Source organism: Leucopleurus acutus, assembly GCF_964270905.1.
Source record: "Leucopleurus acutus genome assembly, chromosome: 14".
Classification (NCBI taxonomy): Eukaryota; Metazoa; Chordata; class Mammalia; order Artiodactyla; family Delphinidae; genus Leucopleurus; species Leucopleurus acutus.
Window position 1 is genome coordinate 46,100,696 of NC_139156.1, and position 13,297 is coordinate 46,113,992.

General features: G+C 43.8%; 1 protein-coding gene across 1 annotated transcript in view; it reads left to right on the forward strand.

Moving 5' to 3' along the window:
* Window positions 1-628: 628 nt before the first annotated feature.
* ERCC6 (ERCC excision repair 6, chromatin remodeling factor) overlaps window positions 629-13,297 on the forward strand; it is a 74,302-nt gene continuing 61,633 nt past the window's right edge. Inside the window, exons 1-4 of the mRNA XM_082854512.1 lie at window positions 629-728; window positions 6,023-6,458; window positions 8,371-8,491; window positions 10,366-10,477. Coding sequence (XP_082710638.1) covers window positions 6,037-6,458; window positions 8,371-8,491; window positions 10,366-10,477 — 655 coding nt within the window. The 5' untranslated portion in view covers window positions 629-728; window positions 6,023-6,036. The remainder of the gene's footprint in view (window positions 729-6,022; window positions 6,459-8,370; window positions 8,492-10,365; window positions 10,478-13,297) is intronic.

Consider the following 13,297-nt stretch of genomic DNA (forward strand, 5'->3'; position numbering starts at 1 on the left):
CGTTTCTGCAAATGTTCTGCAAATGTTCTGCTAAATTCTCACCTGGCTCAAAATTCTCCTTACCTCTTTGATCGGAGGACAAATATTAAATGACTGGCTCACTAATACAATCAAGACATTGACGTAGGCCCACTATGCACACACACCCACCCCTGCTTGGTGTGTGTGTGTGTGTGTGTGTGCGTGTGCGTGTGCGTGTGCGTGTGTGTGTGTGTGTGTGCGCGCGCTACTGAAATGTGCAGTGCTCAAGCCAGCTCCCTTCCCCAAGCTCACTTTCTTTTTGGAGTTCATGGTTAATTGTAAGCACTTACATTCGCACGGCACACTAGTATACGTACCTCTCTCTCTTTTTTTGGAAACATCTTTTAATTCTTATAATCGCCTTACTACAGAGGCATTTTTCACCACGAGTGAAGCGCTGGTCACAAGCCACAGGTCAGCAGTCTAGGCCACTTTCGTACCCGGTGCACAGGTAGAAAGGCGGGGCTGCATTCTTCGCTCAAACCACGTGGTCTCGCCCGCAGTTCAAAATAAACCCTGGAGCCGGCGCATGCGCCAAAGGCCCCACACGCGCAAGCCCGTCGGGTCATTGTTGGGGGCGGTGATTGGGCGGTGCTTACGGCGGGCAGAAGACGCACGCGCCGCGCCCGGTCCCAGACCCGGTTGCAAGGCTGTTCGCGAAGGCGGGTGCTTCTACGTTTCTATACGGCTGGCCGTGCGGCCCTGCGGTGAGTGTTCTGGCAGCTGAGTTGAACGTCGGGCGGGAGATGTCTGGGGCCCGCTCGGGCTGTCCAGGCGGCCGGGAAGGAGCCCATCCGCGCGGGGGGCCGGGAGGCGGCCCTCGGGCCGGGCGATAGCCTAATGCGCCAGCCCACCTGCGGCCGGAAGTGACGCTGCGGGGCGCTCACCTGGGGGGGCCGGGGGTTGTCCCAGCTTCTGGTTCCGCCGCGGGCAGGCGGGCCGGCATCTAAACATCAACTTCTCGGCTTTGTGTTCGGCCCCCGCGCGCAGGGGCAGCCCGGCCCTGTTTGGTCTCGATTAGAACACTGTTATTTGAAAGAGAGAATCGGGGTAAGTAGAAGTCAGGCACTTCAGGCATTGATACAGTGAAGTGGGAGTATGTGAAGGAGGATTGAGCAGTCCGCATATAAGTTCCGTAACAGAAAGATTTCCCACGTAGCATCCATCTTCAGTGCTGTCTCCCTGTTCCAAGCTTCTGTCACTTGTCACCCGTACGTGTCCCAACATGTCCCTGTTGCACTGTTTCCTCCAATCCATTATCTGTACAGTAGTCCAACTGGTCTTTTACAAACATAAATTGGGTCATGCCATTGTCACCCTGTTTAAAACTCTTCGAAGTGACTCCATTACACTTGGAGAAAAATCCAAGTTCATGTTTCCTCAGGCCCTTTGTGTTTCCTCAGGGCCCTTGCCTGCCCCTCCGTCTTCACTTGTGCCCATTCCCCTCCCCAGCTCTGCATGCATTCAACCAAACCTCCCAACCAGAATCCAGCTCATCCCACAGAAGCCCCAGTGCTTAAAGAAAGACAATGAAGATATTGTTTTCTCAGATGATTGAGCCTTGCAGAGTGTTAGAAGATGTTTTGTAGAATTTACACAATAAATGGAGTCTTTATCAGCTCCTTTAACTCTGTTATTCATGTAAAATAAAATAAAAGATTTCTCACAATGCAGCCTTCTTCCATTTTTCCAACCGCACCAGCTCTTTCCAGCCTTAGGAATTAGACATGCTGTTTCTTTGCAAAATGTTCACTTTTGGCCTGTTAACTCCTATTCATCCTTCAGATGCTGGTTCAAATATAACTTTATCAGAGAGACCTCCCTGACCTCACACCTACCTCTGCAATGTCAATTAGGCTCCTCTGTTATTTTGTCATAAAGAATCCTGTACTTTCTTCTTAAGGCAGTTAACCACGGTTACATTTGTGTGTGTGTATAATTTATGTATAAATACATACTTATACGTAAATATGTATATGTATATATAAAATTCTTAAAATACGTGTCATCTGCAAGAGCCTCTAAGCTCAATGGGGACGGAAACTAGTTAACCGAGTACATTGCCTGGTGTAATTGACTTTCAATAAATGTTTTAAAAAAATATATTTATTTATTTGGCTGAGCTGGCATGCGGGCTCTTAGTTGCGGCATGCAGGATCTAGTTCCCTGACCAGGGATCGAACCCCGGCTCCCTGCATTGGGAGTGTGGAGTCTTAACCACTGGACCACCAGGGAAGTCACTCTATAAATATTTACTGAATGTCATATAATTTATTTCACTTTGGAAACTTCACGTTCTGAGGAGAGCTTCCTTGTTTTCATCTCTTATTCCCAGGAGACTTGCCCTTTGGTCCATTCTCCAAGTGGCTTCTTGACTGCTTCCTTATTTCTTTTTTCCCTTTTCCCTTCCCTTCCCTTTCTCCCTCCTTCCCTCCCTCTTCCAGTCCCTTCTGGCTTGTTTTTTAAAAATCTACCCAGCTTGGACCCCAAGGTCAATTACTCAGCATCTTTACCCCATCCTGTGATTACTTTATTATTCCAGTGATCTCCCTGCCATGGCCTATCCTTAAGGGGATAAGGCCTCTGTTTCCTTCTCTACTCACTTCTTATCCCATTGCAGTCTGGCTTTGTCCCCTTTGCTCCACTAAGGTTTCTTTTACTAAGGTAACTAGCGACCTACTTTCCAAATCCGCTGGACCCTTTCTGGTTTCCTTTGGAACTTGCCCTATTATTTTCCATTTTTAACCATTCCCTCTTACTCTTTTTCTGTTATTAGAAGTTTTCTCCAAACATTATTATTTTAACCTTTTCTTTGTACTACAGTGTTATTACTTAATATTTTGATGGATTTAATGTCTTTTTTTTAACCTGAAAAGGAAATCTTTATATACATACACATAAGAACAATGAAAACAGAATTGTTAAATTCCAGCTAGTATGAAGACTCTGAGCCAGAATCCTGCTGTCTCTGTTGAAAATGATAGAGTGCCAGTCTTATCCTTTCTCCTGAAAATAATCAGAATGGCCCCAAATGGAGGAACTTTCTTACTCTGCTGTTCTCTTTTAACCTTTTCAGTGTTAGCCTTTTCTTACCCTCTAAAAGGATCTTTGGTACCTGTCACAGCCTTGGGATCCCTGGGGCTGTTTACTCTGCCAGTGCATCCACATCTTGTCCAGATTTTCTCTAGAGCCTAGATTGGCATTTCTGCCTGCGTGCCAGCTGGACACGTTACTGCCAGCTCTCCCTGCTTCCCATCTGCTGCTTTTCTGATTCATATTTTTGTGACTGAATTCATGAGTGACTCAGTTGTCCAGACCAGACTTGTTATTTTAGATTCCTCTCTGAACCTTGCTTCATTTCAGCGTGTATGAACACCTCCTGTATATCAGATCCTGGGTCACATGTTCAAATCTCAGTTTGTATGTGTTTTTTGAACTCCAGACCCAGTGCACTGTCCTTTCCTCTATGCCCACCTGGCCTCTTTTTTTCTCAGAAAGAGAAAAACAGATATCGTATATTAACGCATATATGTGGAACCTAGAAAAATGGTACAGATGAATTGGTTTGCAGGGCAGAAATTAAGACACAGATGTAGAGAAAAAACGTATGGACACCAAGGGTGGAAAATGGCGGGTGGTGGTGATGGTGTGATGAATTAGGAGATTGGGATTGACATGTATACACTAATATGTATAAAATGGATAACTAATAAGAACCTGCTGTATAAAAAATAAATAAAATAAAATTCAAAAATTCAAAAAAAAAAGAATTTACAGAAAAAAATACATATGCCCTTGGTCACAGGGAAGCAGAAGGAAAAAAGGGAAATAGATTCAATATCTTTACTGTTAGAAAAATATCTCAGTGTATATTCCAAACTGACTTGCTCTAAATACTATAGGTAATGTTAATTTTGAAGACTACGTTGATCAAAGAGTTTCATTTGAATTAAAGAATTTATTAAGTTCCTAAGATAACTTTCAGAAATTAATTAATTATTTTTTTGGTCTGCGTTGAGTCTTGCTGCATGCGGGCTTTTTCTAGTCGCGGCGAGCGGAGGCTACTCTTTGTTGAGGTGCGCGGGCTACTCTTCGTTGAGGTGCGCGGGCTTCTCATTGGGGTGGCTTCTCTTGTTTTGGAGCATGGGCTCTAGGCACGCAGGCTTCAGTAGTTGTGGCATGCGGGCTCACTAGTTGTGGCTCACGGGCTCTAGAGCGCAGGCTCAGTAGTTGTGGCGCATGGGCTTAGTTGCTCTGCGGCATGTGGGAACTTCCGGGACCAGGGCTCGAACCCATGTCCCCTGCATTGACAGGCAGATTCTTTTTTTTTTTTTTTTTTTTTTTGCGGTACGTGGGCCTCTCACTGTTGTGGCCTCTCCCGTTGTGGAGCACAGGCTCCGGACGCGCAGGCTCAGCGGCCATGGCTCACGGGCCCAGCCGCTCCGCGGCATGTGGGATCTTCCCGAACCAGGGCACGAACCCGTGTCCCCTGCATCGGCAGGCGGACTCTCAACCACTGCGCCACCAGGGAAGCCCGACAGGCAGATTCTTAACCACTGTGCCACCAGGGAAGTCCCCCATCTGGGCTCTTGCCTGTGCCTCTTTTACAGACCTGCCCCTCTGTGTTGTTACTGGCATGCTTCTCCTCCACTAGTGAGCGAGCTGCTTAGGGCAGGATGACACTTAAGTTCCTGGCATCTTTGTATCCTAGTGCTTGGCCACTGGGATATTTTATTTAATGAGGAATGAGTGGGGCTTGTTGGGGAATTTGTCATCATTTCATTGAAATAAAGTTTTAGTGCTGAAAGAAACCTTAGTTTATTCACTGTTAAATAAAAAGAAAAGCTGTCACTTTTTTTTAATGTATATAAAAGTATTTGTTCGATGGAGTTATACAGGCAATATAGTGAACACATTTTCTTTCAAGGAGTTCTTGATTTCTTGGAGTAAAATGTGAGAGTTCCCCTTTATTCCTACCTGTTCCTTCTGCTTCCCCCTCCCAATTGTTGCAGGTTTAGTTTGTATCCCCAGATCATTTTGAATGCATTCCATACACACAGGTGTGGATACACATGGTTTTCCAATATAAATGTCTTCATACGATGTGACTTTTTTCGTCTTACTTGGCTTTTATATCATTACCATTGAAAATACTTAATGACTTTTAAAAACTATTTTAAAACATGCTACAATAAATATCCTTATGTATATGTGAGTATTTCTCTGGAATAAGTGCCTAGTAATGTGAATTTTAAATCTTGACAGATATTGCTAAATTGCCTTCCAAGAGAATTTTACAAACTTATGTTCCCACCGGCATTATGTGAAAGTGGATTTTTCTTGCCTCTCCTGGATATTATCAGTCATCATGTTTTTGCCAGCCTGATGGTGAGAAATGATATCACGCATTGAAATGGAGTTATTTTTGAGAATATTTTAATTAATCTTCCTCAGATTCTGATTTGATTGGTGCTATTTATTACCTCTTGTTCAGAGTTTCTGTTTTTTGGAGTTCAACCTAAAAGTTTTTAGTGTTAGATTTGTAGAGAATCTCTCTCAAGTCACTAAATCTATACTTTACAGTTGATCTTGCCACTATAATGTAGGTCACTTGTGCCATAATGCAGTGAAGAGGCTGACTTGGAAAGCAGCAGTGAAATGACTTCAGTTGATTTGGAGAAGACTCTGGGCATCATTCAGGATGCTGGCTGCCAGCTTTCTTAGCTGGCTACCCCAGTGTCGTTTGTTGGTGATACTGCATTTTTTCTTCTTTTTTTTTGTTTTTCTGGTTAATTTTTCTCAATTATCAGCACTCAAGAAGATCTATAGCTTGTGCCCGTTTAAGAAAAATACTTGGGAACTTAAATTTATGTATAATTGGAGGATTATTTCTTGATTTTTTTAGAAATTGGTCTGCTTTCGTTATAAGATATTTACGAAACTATATAAATATCAACTCTATATAACTGAAGGGCTGACTGAAAAATTGTTTTCCTTTTAGATAGTCTGTAGAGGATGCCAAATGAGAGTATCCCCCACTCAAGTCAAACTCAGGAGCAAGACTCTTCACAGAGTCAGGATATCAGTGAGAGTGCAGAGGGGACAATCAAGCAGGAGAACGATGGCGACGTGGAGCTGGGGGAGAGCCTCCCCTCTTGTTCCCCTGCTAATGGACCCTCCACTTCCGCCAAGGGGTATCCCTCAGAACTTCCGAGGAGAGGGCCAGCCCTGCTGCACATCAACAGACATCAGATCCAGGCGGTGGAGCCCAGTGCCCAGGCCCTGGAGCTGCAGGGTTTGGGTGTGGACGTCTATGACCAGGACGTGCTGGAGCAAGGGGTGCTTCAGCAGGTGGACAGCGCCATTCATGAGGCCAGCCGTGTGGCCCAGCTTGCCGACGCAGAGAAGGAGTATCAGTCAGTGCTGGACGACCTCATGTGAGTGGACCACCTCCTCTCTGATTATAGAGTTTGTGTTTACATATGACAGAGCGATTCAGACAATAGCTGTGGTAGTCCAGAAATTTAGGAGATTTATAGAACCTTTAATTGGAGGATGGGGTCAGTAAGGGTGGTCCTTGACCTTGTGTCTAAACCCCAGCCCTTTCGCTCAGAAGCGCTGTACACAGTAGTTAGGGGCTCAGTTCAGTTCACAGCAGCTTGTTTACACATGATGTCCTGGAGAGAAGCACTGTTCTAAGTGCCCCAGATTTTGCAAGCTTGTGCACAGAATGGTTCTCAGGAGAAGTGTTCCTAAAGTTCTGATATGTCCTACTCCAGATACCAGGAACATATCCGCCCCCCCCCCCACCTCCCCATCCTATAATTTCTTTCCAGTTTCCTGTGCCTAAACTTAGGGCCAGTCTTTTGGTACCTTTTCAGATTTGCATTTCTAGAAACAGTGAGAAACAACTCCCTGCTTTTTCTTTCTTCTGTTGTAATTTTGACTCTATAAAGAAAGCTGAAGTCCCATAGAGACTTCATTTGTGCTTTAGAGGAGAAACAGACCTGGGCCATGTTGCGCACAGCACACTGGTGGGGAAGGGGGTGCCCTGGACCTGGGTTGGAAGACGGGGCAGAGGATTGAGTTGAGCTCGCTCTCCGTTGCCAGTCTGCCCTCCTTGGCCAGTGTTCTCGGCTGTGTCAGGGAAACAGGAAGGGGAAGGGGAGGACTGGGTGGAGGGATGGTGTGGTCTCAGGTGGGAGCGGCTGGGGGAGGGGGAGGGAGGCACGTAGAGCTTTTGGCTACCCTGGCGGGGGGGGGGGGGGCGGGCGGCGCTGTGGTACAGGCAGCTGTTGGCACTTAAAGGGCATGTTTTCTGCTAACAGTTTTCTGGTGTGTTCTTTGGGCCTCTTGAGCAGCAGGTGTTCTCCAATAGTTGTAGCCTGACCTTCAGGTGTGAGGACCTCAATGCCATGTAATGAACACACCTTTTACATTCGACCTGGGAAATGTATCCACTGCTTGCAGAGGTGACAGAGCAGGGTCCTGCAGTGTCACCTAACACTAGAGGCCGCCTAACACTAGACAGATGGTGACACGTACTGAGACTGCCAGTAACTTGCATTGATAACATCTTTTCTCCTGAAATCCACAAAGGGTACAAACAGCAAATTACACAAGTGTTGAGATTGAATTTGTGTTTTGAAACTTGGGAGTTACAATTCTATGATGTCTATTTTAGGAGCAATGTATTATAAACTGATTCTTTTTCTTTGCACTACAAAGTGTAAAACGACAGCAAATAAGTCTTCTAGTCATGCAAAAGAAAAATATTGTCACAGTTGCCTGACCTATATAAGAAGATGTTTAAATATTTTTAGTACTTTTCCAAGCTTTGGGAGACTTCCATAATGGCCTTTAAACACGGATGTATGAGTTGTTGGTAATGGGGTACGCTGTGCGTATTTGGGGCAGGGAGTATATGGGAAATCTTTACCTTCCTCTCAGTTTTGCTGTGAACCTAAAACTGCTCTAAAAAATTAACTCTCAAAAAAAAAGTGTATGCATTTTTTCATATAAAGGGACAACTTATTGCCTGTTGGTTTTGCACAGTCTCTTGAATAGAGTAGACCCTTAAAATGCTTGTAGAATGAATGAATCTGCTTGCAAATGGGAATGAACTGATTAAAATTGGCCAGATTAGAGAAAAACATGAGCAGTCATCTTAGACTCCTAATAACCCTTCAAGTTCTATTAGTGGCCAAAAAGAATATGTATTCTGGTTTAGTTGCTTTTGTCTTTTAGTTAATAAGAAGTAAAAGGGACGTGTTTTTAGCATTTCTCTTCATGTTATTCTATAAAAGATGTTACCAGAGTGGAAAATGGACATTTTATCTTCTTTTTCAGGTCATGTACGACATCCCTAAGGCAAATCAATAAAATTATTGAACAACTTAGCCCTCAAGCTGACACCAACAAAGACATCAACAGGAAACTAGATTCTGTAAAACGACAGAAGTATAACAAGGTGACTCCAAATAACACACTAAGTTGCATTTTTGCAAAAGTCATTATTTAGGCTCATTTAATATTTGGGAAGTAGCTATTCTGAAAAGTACTGGTAAGATGTGAAGCAAATTTATAACAGAAACTTTTGAGTTCCTTTTATACGTTTAATTTTTTTGGCTGTTTCCCTTTAACATCCTCTGCTTAAAGAGTGTTTCTAAAAATACGCATATGTACGCATACGTACGTAACTGAGAAGAAGTTCCTCTTTTGGCTTCGCGTGCCGCCTCGCTCGGGTACTTTCATAGTCTCCCTGCCGAGCCACTTTCTTTCCTCTCAGCCCTCTCCTTGTCTTGGGTGGACTTGCTCTTTTTCCTGCTCAGCTCCTGCTTGCACTGACTGTCTGTAGACATTTCCCATCGACCCAGCCCTCGCCCCTCACACACTCGTGATCACTGTTCTGAGAGGCTGGCCTTCGGTGTTCAGTCATCACCCAGCCACACTGACCGGGTCTGCACTTAGGGTTGGAGGACTTAAGGGTAGGGAATGTCTGTCACTTACGACATTGTTTTTATGAGGTTTGAAACATTTTTTAGAATTGATGTACACTTCATGACAATATATTGCAGGAGGTAGAAATGACTAGTTTTGATCATTTTATTGCCGCCATCCTAAGTGACTAGCAGATGGCCTTGTGCTTGCAGTGGATTCAGTGCAGTGAGTAGAGTCCCCACAGCTCTTATTCAGGCTCTACTTGTGGGGTGTGGTTAACCTTGGTTCCTCCTTTTGCTCTCCACTCACCGGTTCATGATCTTCTCCACACTGTCTCTCTCACTTAACTCCACAGCAGCAGCCCAAAGGTCAGAGCTCACAGTGGCTTGAGGCACCAGGGGTCTCCCCAAAGCAGAGAGGAGACCGCCTGGCTTCTCGTGGAGCGTGTGAATAGTGGGCTTCTGGTGGGCTGGGGTTTCGAAGAGCAGAGAGGACCAGTCTTAGGCCCCTTTAGGTACTGGTCTAACTTGGTTATGTATTCCTGTCTCTCTTTAGCAGCTTTTTGCTGTTTAGAGAGAGACTATTCAGAGAGAGGCTGTTTTGTATGAGAGTTCGCTGAGAGAAAAACTGTGAGATACAGTAAAAGGAATTACAGGTCATTACAACATGGTGTTTATAATCAGGATGTCCCCTTGCTCCACACTCATGTTTGGCGTTCAAGCATTCTTGACCTTGGGAGAAAGAACCACCTACCACAGGCCTAGTTAATTAGGGAGTCCCTAGGAATGGCCGCATATCCAAGCTCTGGTGATGTAGAGGGAGACAAGACAAAGGGGGGCCCGGGGAGGACAGAGTAAAAGGGTATATCAAAATAGGTTTTCCCTTTAAAATTTTGTGATTGGGTAGGATACTATAAAGGACAGTCATAAATATGGTAGATTATCAAAGGTGACTGACTTTTTCAACTGTTTGAACATTTGTGTTTGTTTCTTATCCCTACAGCCTATTGACCTCATAGCGCATTGGCTGCTAAGGTCAGAAACAGAGAAATTCAGTGATTTACCCAGTGTGTAATGAGGAAACCACGTAGAGCAGTTCCACCTCCCAAGTCGGTGGAGAGTCAGTGCAGTGAACTTAGCTGCTCAGGCAGGTAGAGAGCCGTGCCGCCCAGTCAGGAGAGTGGGTGGGGACAGGGATGCTGCCCGATGGACATGGCTTTGAGGGCTTCTTCCTGCTAGAAAAGTGGCAGTTATTCAAATAAGGTTTTCTGTAGTAATAGTTGTATTTGGTAATTGTTTTATTTTGCTCTTGATTAAAGTTTTTAAAATTTTGCAATGCTGTCGTTTGTATTTAACATTTAATCACTTCATTGCTGTTTTTTGTATTCAATATCTACCCATTAAGGAACAACAGCTGAAGAAGATCACAGCAAAACAAAAACGTCTCCAGGCTATCCTTGGGGGAGCAGAGGTAAAAGTTGAACTAGATCATGCCAGTCTGGAGGAGGAGGATGCAGGTGAGGATCCTGGGGACGGTGTCTCTGTTCTCGAATTGATGCCTGATGCCTCTCGTCAGTGGAGGGTGTCCCTTCAGTTCTGGCCTGGGTGTTGGGAAAAATACATTTGTTTACTTAGTGACAAAAGAGACACAGGAAAATTTTATTCTCCACACCTGTAGAACCAAATCTATTTTAAGTCTTACGGGGTTTCAGAGAAAGAAAGTAAATTTTTAACTCAGTCTAATGGAGGCTCCTGGTGTGCATTTAGTATTACGTCTAATAAATTAGAAATCTTAACATTCTTTTCTGTTGATTTTGGAGACACCTAGCATCTTGATTGAATTGCGTTTTGTTGACCAAGCATCGTCCATGAACATTCCTAGAATTGCTTTTAAATATCTTTTGGGGACGTATCTGGCAGGCTTTCCAAGCATCAGTTCTGTTGTTCAAGAAAGGGCATCTTAATTCAGGTTATTTAATCCATGGCCATGATTTTGTTTCTATCACTGACCTGGATGGGCATCTTTTGGGAAGCCTTTTGGGAAGATGCATAAGCTCTGAAACGAAGTATCTTTGTAGTCAGTGTGTGTGCATGTGTGTTTAGAAATTGTTGGTAGCTGTTCAGTTATTTACTAGTTGAAGTATAGATTTAAACCCTTCAGGCAGATATTTTCTACTAATTCCAGAAGTCTATTCAGTAAGACAAGAGAATTGTGAGAATTGAGGCATTGGAAAAAAATAACTATGAGATGTGCTATTAACGTCTCGCAGAATCCATTGGGCCTATGAGGAGTGCTTTCTGCTGCTGAAATGCCATATTTCTCATTGGTAAAAAAAAACGATTGTCCTGGTCTGGCTGACTAGAACTCGCTGCTGCCTTTTGCTACCTATTATTTGTTTGGTAAAACTTGGCCCAGGATTAATTGTTACTTCCCCCATCCAAAAGCTCCACTTGGCCTGTCTGTAGCAGCTGATACTTCCCTGCCTTCCAAGATCCATGTCTCTCTTCTGGTTTTCCTTTTAGCCTTCTGACCATTCCTGTTTAGTTTTTTATGACCAGCTTTTCTAGGCTTATCTTAAATGTTGATTATTCTCAGAATTTCTTGCTGAGCCCTCTTCTTCTTTTTTATAAATTTATTTATTTATTTATTTATGGCTGCATTGAGTCTTCATTGTGGTGCGCGGGCTTCTCATTGCGGTGGCTTCCCTTGTCGCGGAGCACGGGCTGTAGGGCGCGCGGGCTTCAGTAGTTGTGGTGCACGGGCTTAGTTGCTCCGCAGCATGTGGGATCTTCCTGGACCAGGGATCGAACCCGTGTCCCTTGCATTGGCAGGCAGATTCTTAACCGCTGCGCCACCAGGGAAGTCCTGAGCTGCCTTTTTCTTATACTACCTCTCCCCAAATAATCTCATCCATTACCTATGGCTTTTGTGGCCACCTAGGTTCTAGTATCTTATAAATCTGTAGACCTGTGGCCTTTTGCCCTTTTCCTGAACTCCTGGTTCCTATTATCCCTCTCCAGTGGGGCTCCAGCTAACACTTCAGACTCCTGGTCTCTCTTATAACCCTTCCTCCTCCATCCCTTCTGGGATACCTTCCTTCTCCGTGGTGCTCTATGCTCTGTTTGGTGGGGCAGGAGAACAGAGTGTCTAGGCTTTGTGTATCCCAGCTCTGTATTGCCCAGGTATAGACCTTGGCTACATTCTTTAACCTTTCCAAGTCTGCTTTGAGATGGGCATAAGCATAGTAGACCTTCATTTCTTTGCTCACGTGCTTGCCTGAGGTTTCCTTTCCCCTGGTCTCCACATAGCGATCCGTTTCCTAATTGTTGTGAGGATTATCTGATTAAAGAATCCTTTCCTGGAATTAGGTGGGATAAACTTTGCAACAGTTGGCTTTGCTCCTCTGATCTGGGATGAGATGAGTTGCTTGCTATCACCTTTCCTGTTCAGCATTGTACCTGGATAGTGTAGTAATGTAAGAAGAGAAATAAGACCATCATTATTTACAGCGTATGTTATTGGTCATATCAAAAATCTGAAAGGATCAATGGGCAGTCTGTTGGAATTACCATGTGAATTTAGCAGTGTCACTGGATACAAGGTCAATATATAAAAATCAGTCATATTTCTACATACGAGCAAAAGCAAAAAATAAAATTTAATAAAGATGGCAATTACGATCAAAATCAAATACCTGGAAATAACTCTTAGTAAAAAAAGGTAGTTTTCTTCAGCGCTCTCTACATTAAAAGCTACAAAATGTCATTGAAAAATTAAAGAAGACAAATAAATGGGGAGATACACCATGGTCATAGATAGAAGATACAGTTCTGTCCACTTATAGTTCCAGTGCAACCCCAATATAAATTTCAGGGAGTTTTTTGAGGGAGAGGGTATGGAGTAGGAAGAGTAGGCTGAGGGTGGGTGGCACTAACAACCTGATTCTAAAATTTATATAAACATGCATTGGGTCAAGAATGGCCAAGCCAATCTTGAAGAAGAACAAAATACCCAGACTTATTACTAACCTATAGTAATTAAGACACTGTAGTGGCATAAGGATAGACAAATACACCAATGGGACAGAGTAGGGGGTCCAGCAAACAGACCCACCCATATGTGGTCACTTGATTTATGACAGATGTGGCAGTACAGTGCTGTGGAGAAGGATCGTCTTTTCACTAAGTGTGCTGGGTTACTCCACATGAAGATAAAGTGAATATTGGCCCATTATACAGTGTACAAAAATAAATTCCAAATGGATTGTAGATTTCACCGTTAAGGATAAAACAAAGCTTTTAGGATATAACATAGGAAAACATTTTCATGATCTTGG